Source organism: Equus asinus, chromosome 19 (assembly GCF_041296235.1).
Source record: "Equus asinus isolate D_3611 breed Donkey chromosome 19, EquAss-T2T_v2, whole genome shotgun sequence".
Taxonomy (NCBI): domain Eukaryota; kingdom Metazoa; phylum Chordata; class Mammalia; order Perissodactyla; family Equidae; genus Equus; species Equus asinus.
In genome coordinates, this window is record NC_091808.1 from 10,436,590 (window position 1) to 10,455,505 (window position 18,916).

Here is an 18,916-nt window from a genome sequence, read left to right on the forward strand (position 1 = left end):
TCTTTAAAGATGGTCGGTGAGTTTTTGTATAAAATCTCTATTTTCTTGGCCTTAAGGGGAAAACTTCTAAAATGCAACCGATGCTTATCTGTTTGGTTCTTTCCCCTGGAAGAGTTTTTCTCCAGGTGTGGTCAGAGAACCACCTGGAGAGAAGCATCTAGGGCAACTGAAATGCCAAGTCCAGCTATTAAATTCAAAACACACATACCTTTTAATCCAGCAATCACATTTCTAAAATTTTTTCCTACATATGAACAAAGACAAACAAACAAAGATCATTTGATTTGTTTGTTATATAAAAGACTGGAAACAGTTTAAATGCCCATCAATAGGGATCTGTTAAAGTATGCTATTACACAACAACTTTTTTTAAAAAGACAGATCCATACGTAAAATTGGAAAACACTGTTTAAGATATATGGCTAAAAGAAAAAAGCAAGATGAAAGATGTTGAATGTGCTCCCAATTATGTTTTTGTTAACAACAAAAAAAAGCTTATTCGTATGACTTCTACCTGTATAGACATTTCTGGAAGGAAACAAGAAAACATTAACAGTGGTTGGCTCTGGGGAGGGAAGTCTGGGCATGGGGTGGGTCTGACTTTTTTCCTTATGCATATAATGGTTTTTTCATTTAAAACTTGTGTCCAAAATTATTTTAAATGCACCTTCCTGGGCTACTTAAAACCTAATGAATTAGAATCTTGGGGGATGGGGCCAATAAATCTGCCTTTTGGATGTGCTTGTCAGTTGATTCTTACGCACACTAAAATTGGAAACCCACTCAACATATTGAAGAGTAAAATAGTCCAGTCAATTTCAAATACTTGTCCTGACTCTCTTGCATTGATCGTTTCCTTTTATACAACATTCTGGTCAATTACTATCTATGGAGCCCTCACAGTGTATAATAATATTTTTATTCTACTAAGTCTTTCTGCTTCCATGGTCCTTTTCCAGTCAACAGGTGTAAGCTGGGCTTCTATAAGAACAAGGTAGGCTATGCAAAGTGCTCGCCCTCCAGTAGTCTGCATGTAGAAGGACGCTGCTATCGCAGAGCTCTAAAAGTGGCAATGGGATAACAAAGCTAAAGGAAATTTGACTCGTAATCTGTTTAAATGAAACTGTGATAGAATAAAAGACACAGAGACGTTCAATGAAATGGTTGAAGAACTATCTCTGGGTGTGTCTACTTAGATGAAAGATACACACTCCACGTGCTAGATTTATAGTCCTCAAACTCTTTGCTCTCAGGTCCCCTTCATACTCCTGAAAACCTATGAACACCCCAAGATCTTGTGTTTTTGTGGACTATATCGTTATTGATATTTACCATATTAGCAAAACTGAGAAATTTTTTAAATACTTATGTATTCATTTTAAAATAACAATAATGAGCCTACTGAGTTAATATAACACATTTTTATGAAAAGTAACCATATTTTCCAAAAAAATTTTAGTAAGAATAGTGGCATTGTTTTATATTTGACAGGTTTTTTAATATCTGGCGTAATAGAAAAGAGCTGAATTCTCGTATTTGCTTCTGCATTCAATCTGTTGTGATACGTGGTTTTAATTGACATATATGAAGAAAATTCAGCCTCATACCTATATGTAGTGGGAAAGGAGGGGAGTATTTTAATAGTCTTTTCAGATAATTGTGGATATTTTTGTTTTGATATTTCATACAATATTTTTTAAAAATCACATGGTTATTGTGTGATTCCATTTATATGAAATGTTCAGAACAGGCAAATCTGTAGAGATAGAAAGTGTGTTAGTGGTTGCCAGAGCCCAGGAGGAGAGGGGAATGAGAAGTGACTGCTAATGGGCAGGGGGCATCTTTTTGGAGCGACAAAAATATTCTGGAACTAGATAATGGTGATGGTTGCACAAATTTGTAAATATATAAAAACCACTGAATTATATACTTTAAAAGCGTGAATTTTATGGTATGTGAATTAAATCTCAATTGAGAAGTGGACAGACAAGCTCACAGAGCTTGATATAAATTTCCCCAAATTCTAATTTCCTCTTGGAAGCTTAAATATTATCACTGGCAACAAAGACTGCAGTCATTTTCCTTGAAGTGACAGCCTCATTTTCAACGTGTCTGCCAAACATAGACACAGCATTTCACGAAAAAAGCAGTAGTTCAGTTTGCAACTCAGCTACACACGTGCTTCTCCTCCAGACAACCATCGGACTTCAGTTTGCAGCGAGGTACTTTGTGCATACTTCTCATTTCGTCACACAAAATATTAAAAAGATGTGGACTCAAGGGTAAAGACTCGATAAAAGGTGATCATTTTTACTGTTTCATCAAGGATATCAAGTGAATCTGGCCCTTACTTGACAACAGCACATAGTGGGGAAAAATACAATGACTTCCGGTACATTTTGGCGTCATTGCTTTGACTTGCTTTCCCCACCATTGCTTTTGTACCATCAGAGCAAACATCAACACCCATGAGGGTCAATAAAGTTATTCAGTATTTTGAATGTTTGAGCACAGCTTGTGTTTGCTTCCAAGCTTTCACGTAGAAGATCTTTGACTAGCTGGTGTGATACTCGATGAGTACAAGCAGAACAGCAAGTGCAGCCACATCTATTGACTTGTCCATTTGTAAGACAAAAGTACAATTCTGCAGAAAAGGTATTAGCTCAGCCTTCACATTTGCAGCTAAATCTTTAATCTGACAAGCTACTGTATCATTAGGAAGTGGCGCTGCTGTGCTTTCTTCTGCTGACTCTCCATCCAGGAGACATTCAGCACTGCCAGCTGTACCGGCTTCTGTCCTTTCTCCAGTACAGTATGGTCACTCACCCTGCAGGGCACTTCAGTGGCTTTTGCATCTGGTTGGAAAAGCTGTAATGAGTAATTTTTTGGCTTTTAATGAACTCATCACATCTACAGTTAAAATATTCAGTTCCTTTTTCTTTGAACTCCGAATGATTATTCTCAAAATGATACCATACCTTAAGAGGTACCAGAAAGGTAAAATTTTAACATCATAAAGCCAAGGAAAAGATACCTTTTGAGTCATATTTTGGTTCATGTTGACACTTTTTTTTTTTGGTCGATTTCGATTTTGTCTTTTTCAGCATCTTTGGGCTTCATGGTGCAGCTGTGGGCTAAAAAAGCAAGATTTCTAATCTCTCTTTTTAAAGAAAGCAAGATTTCTAATGTTCCTTTTTAAAGCTAGTGATCTATCCTTAAATATAATAATGGATGGAGTGTGGCTTACGTGGACTGGAGGTCTCCAGAATCAGGATGTTCAGAGATCAGTAAGGTGGGGAGAGAATGCTGCTGTTGCATTGCAGAGACTGAGAAGCAGCAGCATTTGACATCTCGGAAAGGGAAACTGAGTCACGGCAGAGAGCAGAGATCACTGACAATGCATTGAAGATGCTACAGGTGAGCTTGCGTGGACTGCCAATAATGCGAAGCAGTGGGGGCTGGGTTGCCGGTCTCAGACTGGCGCTGGGGAGCCTCTTCTGTTGTCAGGTGAAGTAGAAAGAGGTAAGAGTTCTCTGGGAGGGACTGGTTCCCAAGTGGTGGAAAGAGGCAGGAAGAAGGGAGGATGGAGTTTAGGAAAGTACCAGAGTGCCTTATTCAACTCCTTTACTCAATCCTTTCCATAGTTTTCCCTAAGAGTGTGTGAGGGTCTTGAAGAAGAATTTACTCCTTACTTATTACTTAAATGAACTTAAGATACTTGATCATTAAAAATATTAGCAATAATTTAGTTCATCAAGAGCTTGGGATATTCTCTGGACAACTAGATTAGAATGGTCTCTGACATTACGCTCAAAGTCTTCTCCCTTATCATGTCAAATGTGACTTTGGGCAAACCCTACCACCTTTGCAAGTTCCACTGGTCAAACGTGGTGTTGGCTCTGAGAGGAGAAGTGGTGTGACATTTGTGATTAAGAACACAGACTCAGGAAGTACAGACTTGACTCTCGGTTTTATTAGTTATGAAACCACTTATTAATTACGAAACCTCAGGAAAATGAACTTATTCTCTGAGAATAATTGAGGCTTTTCAGGCCATACAGTCTGTATCATGACTATCTAACTCTGTCATTGTATGAAAGTGGCCATAGAAAATATATAAACTGTGGTTCAATAAAACTTTATATACAGAAACAGGAAGCTCGTCAGATGAGACCTGTGCCATAGTTTCTAGATCCCTGATCTATAAGACAGAAATAGCATCACTTACCTTCAAGAGTTGCTACAAAAATTAAACTCGTTACTACCTGTTTATTTCTTAGTATGCAGTAGACACTCAATAAATGGAAGCTGCTCTTATTATTGTTATTTCTAAGGTTATTCCAACTCAGTCTGTGACCATGGATCTATGGTTCTAAGGCTTTCTGGATGGGTAGAACAGATTTCCCAATTGAAAATAACTTTTCTGAATGGAGATCTATGTTTGAGGGAACATGAGAATCAGGAAGTCCTCTATAGCTCCCAACCCTGAGGGTTCCACGTTGCAAGGGCAAACTCATGCTGTCCCCATGCGTGGAAGATCTCATTTCAAAACAATAAATAGTGGGGACCAGCTGGGTAGTGCAGCGGTTAAGTGCGCATGTTCCACTTCTCAGCAGCCCAGGGTTCACCGGTTCGGATCCCAGGTGCGGACATGGCACCACTTGGCAAAAGCCATGCTTTGGTAGGCGTCCCACATATAAAGTAGAGGAAGATGGGCATGGATGTTAGTTCAGGGCCAGTCTTCCTCAGCGAAAAGAGGAGGATCGGCAGTAGTTAGCTCAGGGCTAATCTTCCAAAAAAAAAAAAAAAAAAGCAATAGGGACTGGCTGAGTGGCATAGTGGTTAAGTCTATGCGCTCAGGTTTGGCAGCCCAGGGTTCACAGGTTTGGATCCCGGGCGCACACCACTCATCAAGCCATGCTGTGCGGGCATCCCACACACAAAACAGAGGAATATTGGCACAGATGTTAGTTCAGGGACAATCTTCCTCACCAAAAAAAGAAAAACAAAAAGAAAAACAATAAGTAGTTAAAACTAAGATATTAATTTTACTTTGTAAAATGACCTAGTACATAACGTTATGCTTTTAATTGTGAGTGCACATTTTCTTTAGTGTGGTGGTACCTTCTCTACTTAACGTTTTAACATCCAAAGACATTCATTTCAAGTTGAAACCAACCATTCAGAGTTGAAAAGCCTGGATACTCTCTCACAGTCTACCATCTTAATACAAACTGAAGATAAAAGTCATTACACTAAAGCTCAGAGCAAAAAACTATGCTGCACTGAAGTTTTCTGTTTGTTAATGAGGTTGCTTTATATTATTCTTCAGCATCTTGCAAGTCCGTTTGGGGTAAGCAGTGAGGGCTGATGACCATCTTGGACACAAGCAGCTCGGAAAACAATAAGTGGTGACTAGTGCATTGTCCCAACCCCTGCATCCCCCCGTCCCCCATCATAATCTCAGTAAAATAAAACATTCTGGATTCCATATAACCAAGGTTTAATGCACATCCTATGCCAACCTGTTCAGGAAAAAAGCAGCAATAGAAGCTGACATACAGTAAAATCTATTTATTCTTTCAGTTCATAAATTAAATAGTCACATTTGCTGTTGTTAATAAATGGTTCTGTAACACAAAACATATAAACCATCAGAAAATAACAGTGTTCTATTTTTCCAACTACAATGGTAAATGATAACAGAGTAGAAACATTTTTGACTGAAAAGATGAGAAAAAGCAAGACGATAAAATGCTGCAGCATTTCACTCTGAAATGGTATGTCATTGACAAAGGAGACTTATCTATGAGTATGAAAGCTGTCGATAGAGGCAGACTCAAGACCATCCTGCCTACTCCCATCCGATGGGATCGTCATGTGGGATCTAACACAGGAAATGAGGCCAGGCAGAGATGGGTAAAATGTTTCCACTGCCAAAGACGCTGGTGCCATGCAAGATTTTAGGCTGATGATACGGTTCCTAGTTTGGCAAAAATAATTACAACCAAGTAATAAGGCACCCAGATTATTAGGGCAAATAATTAAGGAAATAATCTAGTAACCCATGTTATTTTAACTATTATTTAACACAGTCAACATGTTAATAACTCATTTTTAATTATTTGCCTTCAGCATCTATTTTAAGAATATTTTATAGAGATAGTAACAATTTTCAAATGGCTACATTTGTGTTCTTACTGATTGATGCTGAACCTAGATTATTAGGCATGCCCATAGGATTTCAGAGTCTCGGTTAGTTGATAAAACACGGCACAGGACATTTTTAAGCTATCGACATTTCACATCGATGTTGCAAATGAGTTGTAATTTTATATTTACACAGTTACTTCAACAGACCAAATTGTGCATACACACAATTGTTGTGCATACACACAATTGTTGTGCACGCATGGCATTTCCCTATGTTCTGTCACTGAAAACCTGGCCAGGAGTGTAGTCTGGAACTTCAGGGAGAAGCATGGTGGTGCAAACACACGTGTCCCCTGACTGCCTGCCAGTCACCCTGCACTGCCCTGGCAGGCTCTCTCCTGGGCAGAGTAGGCGGCCTGGGGCCCTCCCCAGGTAAATCTTTGCCCTGTGCTTAGACTAAATCGAGATACAACATGACAGGCTCCCCGGATGTCTCTGGAAATCTACGACTGAGGGTTAATGGTGTGTGCATGGGGGTTAAAATCTGATTTGATATTAACACAGGTTTAGTAAAATTAAAAAAAAAAATCTATCGCTAAGACATGGCTATGGAGCCATTCCAGAAGGACTTAGGTGGAGAAAACAGCCAGAGTCCACCTCTTCCGCACCCTTCGGGAGGTCCTGCTGCATCACAGGAAATTTCTCTGGCATGGGGAGGGGGAGGGAGGTACGTATTATTTTTTCTAGATAGCGAAGTGGAGGTTGCAGAGAAGAAGAAATGATAAGGTTAATAAGGCAACAGGAGGTTGAAAACTCATTTGCACTGCAGCCTGAAAGGAGTCATCAGATGATTTGTTGCTGTGAGTTCATGTCTGGGGAAACTTACTCATCCTGAGAGTGCAGGAAGCAAACAATTTGTCAATAACCCATCTTGGGGAGGTGGAATTTCCTTCCCCAAAAGGGTACTGTTTTCACCCCTCTGCCAGGTTGCAGAGCACAGACGGTACTCGAGTTTTCACTGTTACCCATAGCCTGTGTTATTTAAAACCCTTGTAATAAAAGTGGTAGCTGTCCACATGCGTTTGGGGAAGCAGCATCCGTCTGAGAAATGTTCGTGGGTTTATTTGATAATGTGAAGTCCTGGGAAGTTGGACTCTGGACGAGGTCTGCGAACAAGATGCCTGGACTTCCCTCTCGCCACACCCCAGGGCCAGGTCAGAGGGAGTCTACCTGCGGGGGACGGAGCCTAGCATCCTGGGCCCACAGGACGGGGCCCTGACTACAAACTTAGCGGGACAGAGTTGGGAAGGCAGCTGCCCTCACCGGGAGGGCCTTGTCCCTCACAGTCCCCTGTGGGGACCAGCAGCCACCTGTTCCATGGATGGACTCAGATGACACAACACCAGGAAAAAATTCAAAAACCCAGCTATCCTTTCCAATGCCTGGATAAAACAGATATGTAATAAAAACCTGCTAATAATGGTTTATTGTTTGTTTCCATACAGCAGAAGCCTCTCTTCCTGTGGGTGTCAGGGGAGGGGAAGATGGGGACTGTGGGCTTCCTGTCCTGCAGCCCTTGTGCTGGGGCCATGATTTGATCCTCACGACTTTGGGACTGTGGTTCAGGCAGGGCACTGCGTTAGTGTGCAAATACCCTGTGCTTTCCAGATGGCACCTTGGATCAGCAAAACCTCTTCGTTCCTAATCAGAGGCAACAGGAGGGATTTGGACACAGAAGAGAAAGCCAGCCTGGCCCCTACTTCCCTGCAGGGAGGAGAGCGTGTTCCTAAAGTGGACCGTCCCTCTGGCTCTCTTGTCTCTGCTTCCTCTTGCGGAGCCGCCGCTGGAGTTGCAGCTTGTTGGTGAAGAACATCTGTCTCCAGCCCATGTCCTCGGCCAGGGCCCGCATGTCAGGGGTGATGTTGTCACAGGCGGACTGAACTATCTGCTCCCACAGTTTGTCGGACATGCACAACTAGAGGGGGGAAAAGCCAGAGGGGCGTTACGTCATCCATGGGTGAAGTAAAAGTCTTTCACTCACGCCCCAAATCACCGACCAGCTCCTGCTGCCTCTGAGACACTGGAGGAGACACCACGTGTGCATGACAATGTGCCAGACACAGTGCGTGCCTCCAGAAACTTCCTCTTTGAGAGAGACAAGTGCACAAATATCTAAAGGACAAAGGAATATTTGACTAACGGAATAAACCAAGTCCTGGTCTCATTTAAGATGCAAAATGGAAGACAGTTATAATAGTACATATACCACATTACATAGTTGGTTTCCAATTAGTTACATAACAGAGGCTGATAAGGGTGTGGTCAACCGACCTTCCACCCCGCGCTGCAGGAGCTTCTCCACTGGGGACATTGCTACACTCACTAAGGTTGCAGTCATTTTAAACCCTTGCTTAAGCCGCCTCTCTCCTGGGCTTGTACAGCTGACAGCAAGCCACTCGGTAGTGAATTGCATCAAAATGAACAAGCAGCCCAGCCAGACCACCAACCAGCGCGTCTAAAATCCACCCGTTCCAGGGTTTTGTCCGCAAGTTTTGCTCCGAGTCCTTTGCACTCATGACATCACACCATGCACCAGAGTGGCCTACAAGCTTCGGTCTACTCCCCAAGCCCACCTGGCACGTGGCGGAGTGAGCTGTTCTCCAGGAATAATCTTCTCTGAGACGCCCTACCGTCTGGGGGCTTTAACAGAGGGCCAGCAGGTTAAGGACAGACAGGACCCCTCAGACCCCACATCTGTACGAGGCCATTGTGTCCCTCCTCCAAGTTCAAAGCTGCCACAATTCAGCTTCCGTTTACCCAACATTTCCTTATATGACTTTTTCAATTCATACCATTTTTTCCGGCAATGACTCTCATCAGTCTCCTGCTACTAAAAACTGTTACTGTGGAGATTTCCTGACCCCCTTCCCCATCCTGCCCCCCGAGTCCTCCCTGAAGTTAAAGCTTCCATTACATTTATTTAGTATCACTGACCTTGGCGATGGCCATGGCTTTTTGGTATATGCAAGAACAGGAACGTTTAGAGGCGCCTGGATACTTGCTGTTACACAGCGGTAACTCCAGCAACACAAAATAAGCTCTAGGAAGGGTTCCGCGTGGGCCTCCGTGACGGACACTTCCCGGCTCCATCCTTCCTGTGCCAATTGTGTGCTCAGGGAAGTTCATCACCAACCTGATTTCCCCTTTCATCAGTTCCATTCAAGGGTCGTCGTATGTGGAAATCCAGAAGTGCAAAGAGCAGGGCATGGTGGAAGATGAGTAAGGAGCCCACGGTTCCTTGAACCAGTGGTGCCAGAGCACGCTCCTCCTTCATGCTTGCGACCCTCTCAGCCATGCCCCTGTGTGGGAGCTCCCACAAAGACTTCTCCCACAAGGGGGTGGAGAAAGGCAAGAAGCCGATGGGCCCCTCAAAGGTCAGTAATGGTGGGAAAGAAGATTATCTAAGGATAATGATCAGTGCACATCAAGTGCCTATCAATAATAGAGTTAACTTAATTAATACAATACAAATTAGGCTGAACCCATTATTTTCACCATTTAAAATTCCTTTTTAGGCGGCAACTTTATCACTTAAATAGGCGAAACAGACAGGCATGGAAAAATCCGTCCAATTCGAAAACACGGAATCCCACTGTGCTCCATTCAGGAAGGTGTCAGGGTCTGGGGTAACTGAACCTCTAGAAACATCAGCGCATATTGACAAAGAGCCAAAAAGGCACCCGAATGGCTAACACAGTGGTCAGGAACCAATGCATTGAAACGCATGCGCTTTGTTCTGTGGGAAAGGCCTTCGCTCATGGCCCAATCTTCCTTTCCTTAGAATTCGCTTCAGTTTAGGGCACAGCTTTTAGCTCTTAGCAGTTTAGCCACCGCAAATGAGGGTGGTTGGCACTCTCAGAGGCAGAAGAGTGAAGGCAGAGAAGGAAGGTGAGAAACTAATAGAAAAGAAGAAGAAACACAAACTAAAACGACTGCAGTTTGGGGCCATTTAGTTGGGAGGGAAGCTGCCCCCCAATTTTCCATCGCATATTCATTCACCCATCCATCCAAACGGTCTGGAATGCCTATTGTGTCAAACGGGCTCTTGGTTTCAGGCCACAGAAAGTCCTCTTGGTTGTTTAAGCGGAAAGGGCTCAGCAGACGCAACAGGCAGCTCACAGAGTATCTACTAAAACCACGGGGAAGGCTCAATGCTACAGAGCCAGGAACGTCAGCAGCCAGATTTAGAAACAAAACCCCCAGGCTGCTCTGGTGGAAATCCCACTGCTTCTGCTTCCCAGCACTCAGCACCTAGGGCGCAACGATGCCTTGGAGAAGACTCTAGGACCGCCTCCATATGCCTCCAGTGCTGTGCCTGCAGGAAGGGCTGGTCTCCATATGTGTGGAGGCTGCCTCACCTTGCTCACCTCTTCCTTCCAAGACTCTTGCAGGTAGGTCTACTAGACAGAGCCTACGCTACATCCAACACACCAGGTGCAAAGGCCGTTTTTATCTTTCTAACCTCCACAGTACACAAAGGCAAGTCCATCTAGCATAAAGGCGTTAAAATGAGTGTTGAGCAAAACAATCCACAGCATCCTCCTCCATCTGACCTTCCGGCTATTCTCATCCACACATACCCTTCTTCCCACACTTAAACTTCCAAATGACAGTAGTAGCACAACACAGCCTACCTAACACAAGGCAACTCTCCCTCACACGGGTGAAAGCGTGCTTCTTCTCTGCCTTCTCCTCCACCCACTCCTGCCAATTCTCAGCAGTCTCTATACGCCTCTGGGTGATATTTCCCTTGAGTCAATCCCAATTCATCTTTGTAACCTATGCACCAGAATGATAAGGCAAATTGGTACCAATTTGCCCTATCTAAAATAGCAGGAGAAAAGGAGAGGGTAAATATTGGTTTACATATAAATGTATTCACAACTGAGTAAGGAAGAAAATATGGGTAGCTACTACGGGCCTGGATGCTGCAGTGGGTCACAAGGTAGTAGCTGTATTTATAACTTTCTCACTCTGCTATCCATTCCATCTTCCCTTCATCCTCAACTCATCAAGATTCTATATCTGGTGCTATGATCCAAACCTCCTCCAACTGCTGCAGGGCGTGAGCACTTCCTGGCCTTGCAGGTAGAAGATGCTTTAGTCTTCTATTAATTCTTGCCATTGGACATGCCAGTATTAGAAGGCACTTGAAGGGATCTCCTGGGTCCCAGAAATACTCCTCCCTAATTCCACTAGGAACCAGCAACTCTTGTTTCTCCTTGATGAACAGGATGGATCACCTGAGCCAATATAGTGATGCCTTTTTTTTTGTCCAGTGGCATTAGGAGCCCCAAATAGCCCAGGAGCAATCTGAATTTCTAGCTCATGAGTCATTGTTGTCCTTCAGGTAACAGCATTCATTCTTTGACTATCAAGATCTCTAACCTGGTAGAACCCAAAGTTGTGGAAAGAAAGCAACATTTTTTTCTTGTTGGTGATGTGTGAGTCTAAGAAATATTACTCCCACTTCCATCCTTTGCTTCCAGCTATAGAAGAAACAGGACCAAGTACTGGTCACTGATTACGAGCATATATCACATCTCGTAAGACTGCACTCCGACCTTGTGAAGTGTCGTCTCTTAGCTAATGAGGGAACAAACATCTCCAATAGGGCACCCCCTCATTCTCTAAGGACATCTATTTCTAGATGATGGAGTGTATGCTAACAGAAGGAAATTTGGTGCTCTTTACCTTATTTATGTATGTCTATTTGTTTAATAAATAAATTTAGTTATAGCGAAATAATGTGAAGCAGTCTTGTATGGGATACAATGATGGAAAATAAGGCATTCAGTCAGTTTACACACAATGTTGCTGAAGAAGCATGCATGCAAGGAAGGCACGTTCATATTCAGAATAGGTGCCTAATCCGGGGAGGACAAACTGCTGCCTCCTCCATGGGGAAGAGTCCAGTGTTACTGACCTGCCTCCAGGTTACTGCTGGACCCCCTGGAGCATGGCACCTCAGTGGGGGCTCAGCCTTATTCTCCCCTGTGAAGTAGGCAGATTAATCTTGCTAAGAGGAGGTTCATGTTGTTGAGTCCATGCACAGCCCCCATCCTTGCTACCTGGGCACTTTGTCTATGAACCCAGTGAGCAGTAGGGGGCCAGGGAAAGAAGCTGACTGACATCCCTAGAGGAGAGCATCTCATCCAGCCAATTACTGAAAACCTCCTTTGCACTGAGTGCCCTTTGGTGATCAGTCACATGAAACACAAACATCTTTGTCCTTTGTCTTATTCTGAGAAGTCCATCCAAATACCTCTTCCCCAGAACTCGTCACTGATCTCCAAATCTCGTTCTTTGCAAGACTTGGAGCCTCTAGCCAAAACGGTAGCCTTTGCCCAGTAGAAATCCAAGAGCTGTTTCTCAAAATCAGAGCACTTTTCTGCAAATGCATCCTGTCTTTTCTCAAAAACCCTGGAGGTGCAAGCTATAATTTTCCTACTGAGGCATGCCACAGGTGTCGGCAAGCATCCAGATAGGCCCTAGCCCTGTAGGCCACAAACACTCTCAGCGCCTGAATCTGCTAGATCATAAGGAGCAAGTGACACAGCTGCTTACACTACAGTCTGGACCAGCGGCTGGGCCCCACTTAACACTGGCAGCTCTGGGGTTACTTGGCAAATGAGTCAGAGAAGCAAACTCGAACGTGGTATATGTTACCTTGAAAACCAAAAAAGATCCACGAAGAGTTGTGCTGCTTTCTTAAGGTAGAAAGTAAAAGTAAGGCACGGGATCCTAGACACTTTATTGAGATGGCGGGCCTCTCAATTTCCGTGGAGTTCACCTCCAACTCTCTGACATATATGTATCTCACCAAGGCATATTGATGGTCTGCTACTTCCTGCTCATCAGCAGGAAGTCATGTTGGAAGGTGACAGGATCAATATCTGTGATGTAAGTACAACCCATAGCTGTACTGGGTGAGAAATGCGATAAGCCTGAGGCAAAATGATGAAGGTATAATGCTCTCCCCATCACCGAAAGCAAATCTGCTGAGATGTTCTCATTGGAAAATCCAGGAAGATAGGACGAGGGTGTGCAATAGCATGGTGGCAACGGAGGAGGTGAGAAAGGGTCAGAATGTAGATATATTTTGAAGGTAGAGCACATAGGACTTGCTAATTAACTAGATGAGAGTAAGAGGGAAAGAGAAGAATCAAGGACGAGATTTTTGGCTTGAGCAATTGGGTAGATGGTGTTGCCAATGACTGAGAAAAATAAGACTGTGGGAGAAGCAGAAGGTAAATAGGTACATGGGTAGGGAAATTCAGAGGTCTGGTTTTGACATGCTAAGCTTGAGATGTCTCTGCTACATCTAGTGGAAGTGTTGAGCGTGAAATTAGTTACAAAAGTTAGTTCAAGAGGGCAGCCTGGGCTGGAAACATATGTTTGAAAATTATCAGTATGTAAATAATATTTAAAGCCCTGGGATTAGATGCTATCATCTGGGTATGACTGTAGACAGAGGAAATGGCTCAGGGAAGAGCTCTAGGACATTCCAACATTAAGCAACCAGGAAACAGAACTAAGCTTTCAGCACGGGGGACTAAGAAGAAGGAGGAAAATCTGGAGAGTACTCAAACGTGTCAAATGCTGCTGAAAAGTCAAATAAGACGGGAACTAAAAACTGGTGTATTTTGCAAGATGATATACAATAGCAACCTTGACAAGAGCAATTTTAGTGGCATGGTGGGGATGAATGCCAGGCTAGAGTGAGTTCAAAAAGGAACAGAAGAGGAAGTCGATGTAGTAAGTAGAGTACTCTTTTGAGGGATTTTACTTTAGGAGCAGAGTGGGGAGGGAGAGGTCGAGGCAATTTTTTTAAAAAATTTATGTTCATGCGCTGATGGAAAAATCCAATACAGGAGGCAAAACTAACGCTGCAGGATAAAAAGGAGATAACTGTGTGAGCAAAGTTGTTGAACAGGTGGGAGTAGTTGAAATCCACAAGTGGAAATGTGGCCATGGATAACAACAAGGAGAATTTACCACCTGTAACGGGAAGTAACGCAGAGTAACTGGGGAGAAGGATGAGGCACTGACAGGTCTGGCGAAGGGACAATGAGGCAATTCTCTTATAACCACAGGTCTCAGTGAAACAAGAAGATACAACATCAGTCAGGAGCGAGGAAGACAGAAGGGTGTCAGAGACTTTGGGAGAGAGAAGAGGGTGTGAAATAGACATCTTGGAGGGCGAAAGAAAGTAAGAAACTCAGTTCCTTAGACAAAAGGTATTTTATAAGTATAATGTAGTCTTTGGCTCTGAGTTGGTTTTTAATACCAAAGACACATGTTCAAAAACTATGGTTCCAAGAAACATAGAAAAGAGGAGAAATGAAAGGACGAAGGCTTCTTTTTTCTCGTATTGAAGATGTTAAAGCAGGTATTCAAGCAAACATACTATTACGATGATACCTTCAGATATAGGAATCTTGATATACTCATTGCTCTATTCCGAATATCTAGTTTGTAGCAGAGAGAGTGGTGCTACCAAACATTCCATCTGTTCTACCTCTTTTCCCTGTTCCATGCAGTTGGGTGGGGCTGTGTAATTAGTTCTGGCCAAAGGACTATGAACAGAAGTGATGTTAGCAAAACATAGTGCATGGACCTTATGCTGTCTCTTTCCTGCCACTGTGGACTAAGGAGACCACACGGGTCAGAAGGTGCAGTTACAAGATGATGGAGTCTCTAAGAACCTGAGTCCCTGAGGGACTTCGTGGAGCAGAGCCTCCCATTCACCCACAACGGGTATAAATTGTGAATGAAAAAACAGCTATTACTGGGTTAAGCCACTGGGGCTTGGGGTTGTTTGTGATCCCAAGCCGCAATCTCTACATTCGTCTATCCTGACATCACGATTGTGGAAAGCTTTTGAATTCTTCTAGTATATTTGATATATAATATCTAATTTCAATTTAAGGATGATTACAAGCTTCGAGTCCTTCACAAGATAATGACGGGGTCCTTCTTATGGTAAGACTCATTCAAAATGGAATCGCCTTTATGTAATGCCATCGGTTAAATGAATAACTGGTATAGACTCAAGTGTCTTCTGACATTATCCCTTCTGTCAGTTTAAGTTCCATGGTTGTGAACTTGGTCATTGGAAATGACTTATAGACAAATATTTAAAAGATACATGGAAAAGAAATCTAAGTGATCACAATTACATAGATAGCAGTAAGGATAGTAAAGACTTTGAAATAGACTGGTTGAAAAAATCTGACATGTCCTAAGGGGGTGAGAACCCCACTGCCACCTTTCTGCTCATGGATGCTTCCACGTGGCCAGAGGAAGAAAATACTTTGAAAGCGAAGGCCTGGGATCGTGGTACCTACCCGCTGTAGTTCCTGTACACAGAGGGAAAAAACACATTCCCGTACTTAACTCTGTCTTATAAAAGACAGAACTTTGCCTTTATAGCCTTCAGGTACCAAGATAGATAAGTTAACCAGCAAACACAGTTGACTTGAATCCTGCCCCTGCCACTTAACAATTACGTAATCCTAGACATTCTACTTAATTGCTCTGAGCCTGTCTCCACATGCGATCGTGTGTTGGTCATCTGAGAAGCAGAATAAAGTGATTTAAGAACATCAGCTATGGACTAAGACTGCCCAGGCACAGTACCTGGCTCTACCGCTCACTCTCTGTATATTTTATCTGAGCTGCTGGTCCCTCCTCTATAAAAATCAGGAAGAGATAGTCTCTACCCATCTATCTCGCGGGACTGTTAGGAAGATTGTGTTGGATTTTGTATATTCAGGCTTAGCACAGAGCAGGCATCAATAAATGGAGTTACTATGATTACATGGAAATGATACTCAACTTTTAGTGTGGATTTCGGATAATATATGTAAAGCTCATGGAACATATGTAATTAATGAGCAGGGAAGGGAGACAGAGCATCTTACTAACTCACCTAGTTCTCAGAAGACACCAGAAAGAAAGACCCCACAGGCAGTTAGGTACTACTGGATAGTTAAGTGGCCACAGCTTGGGTCCAGGGAGGCCAGGAAAGACCATCAGTTCACAGGATGGGGAAATCAGAAGTCAAATAGGAATACGGGGATATCGAGGAACCACACCATTGTGGACAACTGAATAATGTGACTACTGAATTCATGTTCACAGAATTTAAGACCAGAGAAAATGTACTTTCTCTTTCCAATTAGTCATTTAGATGAATTTAAGGGCCGGAAGGACCAACCATCTATCCATCCTCTATCCATCTATGCAGATATTTCTTCAGAACCTATATTTGCCAGACATAGGGAATACCAAGAGAATACTGAAGAAGACAGAGTCACAATTAAATAATTATAATATGCTCTGTGTTAATGGTAGAATGAAACTAAAACACCCAAACTTAAGTTGAATTCAAACAAAACCTTGTATCAATTACCATTCTGACCATCCGAGAATGTCTTATCCCTCCAGATCATAGAGACCAGACTGAAGAGAACCAAACCCACTCATACTCTCACAGGGCACAGTATTGTAGGTAAGGCCCATCCCAGATGTCCCCCTGAGCAACAGGGTATCAGTGGTATCAGGATATCAGTGGGTCTTATATAAGAGACATTATGGAGGAAAACCATGAAGTTTGGGGTGGGGGGGGAGGAAAGAATTCTCAAAAGACAGCTGAAATTTCCACCAGTGTAACTTATCCTATTTTATACTGGAAATATTTACAATTTTATTTTACATTATAAATTGGTCTACAAAATACCCCCATCTAAGATTCTCAAACCCTGGGCCTCTTTTCTAGGTAGATGCCAGGTTGAAACACACAAGGTACCCGTCCTGACCACTGTTTGGTTACATACTTTGATCCGAAGCACAGCTAATCATGGACTTAGCTCCCCCTGGTGGTGGTGCATGAACTTAGCATACAGAAGCTCTCGTAGAAGTCGAAGGGGATGGCGTGGCTTATCTGCTCAAAACCTCTCCTTTTACAAATGGGGAAATTAAGGCTCAGAGAGGATAAAGGTGCTGCCCAAGGCTCACGGTGGGGTGTGGCTGACCTACGAACAGAACCCAGCTCTCCGTCCTCGTCCGATTTAAACACCCCACACAGCCTGTACACAGTGAAGACAGGAACACCCCCCCCCCCCCCCCCCCCCCCCGCCCCGATCCGACCGCTGCCCCACCCACCCAAGCGTCCAGACTTTTAGAATCTCTTGCGGTCTTTTGTCTGTACAATTTTAATATCAACTTTCCAATTCTGGACTGGACTCTTACAATTGGGTTGCTGTAAACACAAGAAAACACTCTAAGAGCACAGATGCTGGGACCACCTCAGACCGACCAAATCAGACGCTCAGGGCCCAGGCCTGGCATGTCTATTGTCACCTGCTCCCTAGGTGCCTCGCCCACTAGGCCAGACCTGGTCACAGGGAATTTGGGGACATGAGGAAAAGTTTGTTTCTCCACAGCCAAAATGTGACAGAGATTTTCTTCCTCAGTGGGTTCCTGAGCTTTTTCCTGCATCACGACCAAGATGACTATGTTTATATACCAGTCATGATCGTCCCTCCCCCGTCTGGGCCACAGCCTTCTCATCCAGCTGCCGTGGAGGTTTCTTCAGGTCTCCTCTGCTGCAGTTTACAGGAAAAAGACAGCATTGAGGCCTGGGGCCACCAGGCGCAAGCCAGCAGGCCCCCAGGCAGGTTCCCACATGCAGCATTCCCTTAGCGTGTTTACCACAGTTCCAGGGCTGGCCCTCGCTCTGACTTTCCAGTACAACGTGACACTGCATTCAGCTTCCAGGGGTGTGCTCATGGCAGCCAGGCTCCCAGAGGATCCTCTTTGTTGGTTTACCCTGAGAATCACAACCATCCAGCCCACCAGACCTGCAGGAGCTCATCCATGGAGGCTCCATAGCTTGGTGAACATGGAATCAGAGCCAGAGCAGGCTGCTGGAAGGTCCCGATCGCTGGTGGCATGAAGTTTGGTAAGTGGAAACTTCCATCCTCCACCATGGGATGGCACCATGGGCTCTCCCAGGCTAGGGCCCCTTCCACCCCAGAGTCCACATACTGTGTCTCCATTACTGTGGAGTCAGGCCTGGCCTTAGGAACCTTTCTGTCTCATAAAGGTGACCTTGCAGCTCTCACTTTCGATAGGACCCATTAAAACAGCACCTGACCACATCCCTGGACATCTGCAATCTCCCCTACCACACACACACACAGACACACACACACACACACACAGACTCTCCAGTTTCATTTCAAGCCATTCCATCTTCCATCCCTCTGCTCTAGCGGCACCGGCCTCATTTCTGTTCTTCACTCTTCAGGGTCTTTGGCCATGCTGCTCCCTCTGCCTAGAGGAGGCGCTTCCCACTCTCAACCTGGCAGGTTACATCTCTCACAGCACGCCGTGCCTGTCCCCCGAGCGCTCATCACGGCTGTCACAGAACAACTCTTTGCAGAGTTCATCGTGGACCGCTGCTCTCCCTCACACGAGAGTGTAAGCTCCTTGAAAGCAGGGACCATGGGACTCTTTCCACCTTCAAGTCCCCAGCTCCCAACACAGTGTCTGGCCCACGGCCGGGGCTCAGTGATGACTCACTGACCGCACACAGTGGAAAGTACCTGACACTGGTCCACCCACAGGCCCCGCAGTCGGAACCCTGGGGGACTCAGTTCTACCCTCACTGGCTGTGGGACCCTGGGCGGGTCAG

General features: G+C 44.2%; 1 protein-coding gene across 3 annotated transcripts in view; it reads right to left on the bottom strand.

The window, feature by feature from the left end:
- Positions 1-5,483: 5,483 nt before the first annotated feature.
- FBXO36 (F-box protein 36) overlaps positions 5,484-18,916 on the bottom strand; it is an 85,878-nt gene continuing 72,445 nt past the window's right edge. Inside the window, exon 4 of one of the 3 annotated variants that reach the window (XM_014836007.3) lies at positions 5,484-8,128. In XM_014836007.3, coding sequence (XP_014691493.1) covers positions 7,940-8,128 — 189 coding nt within the window. In that variant the 3' untranslated portion in view covers positions 5,484-7,939. The remainder of the gene's footprint in view (positions 8,129-18,916) is intronic. The other 2 variants (XM_070489535.1, XM_044751317.2) reach the window with 2 other exon arrangements.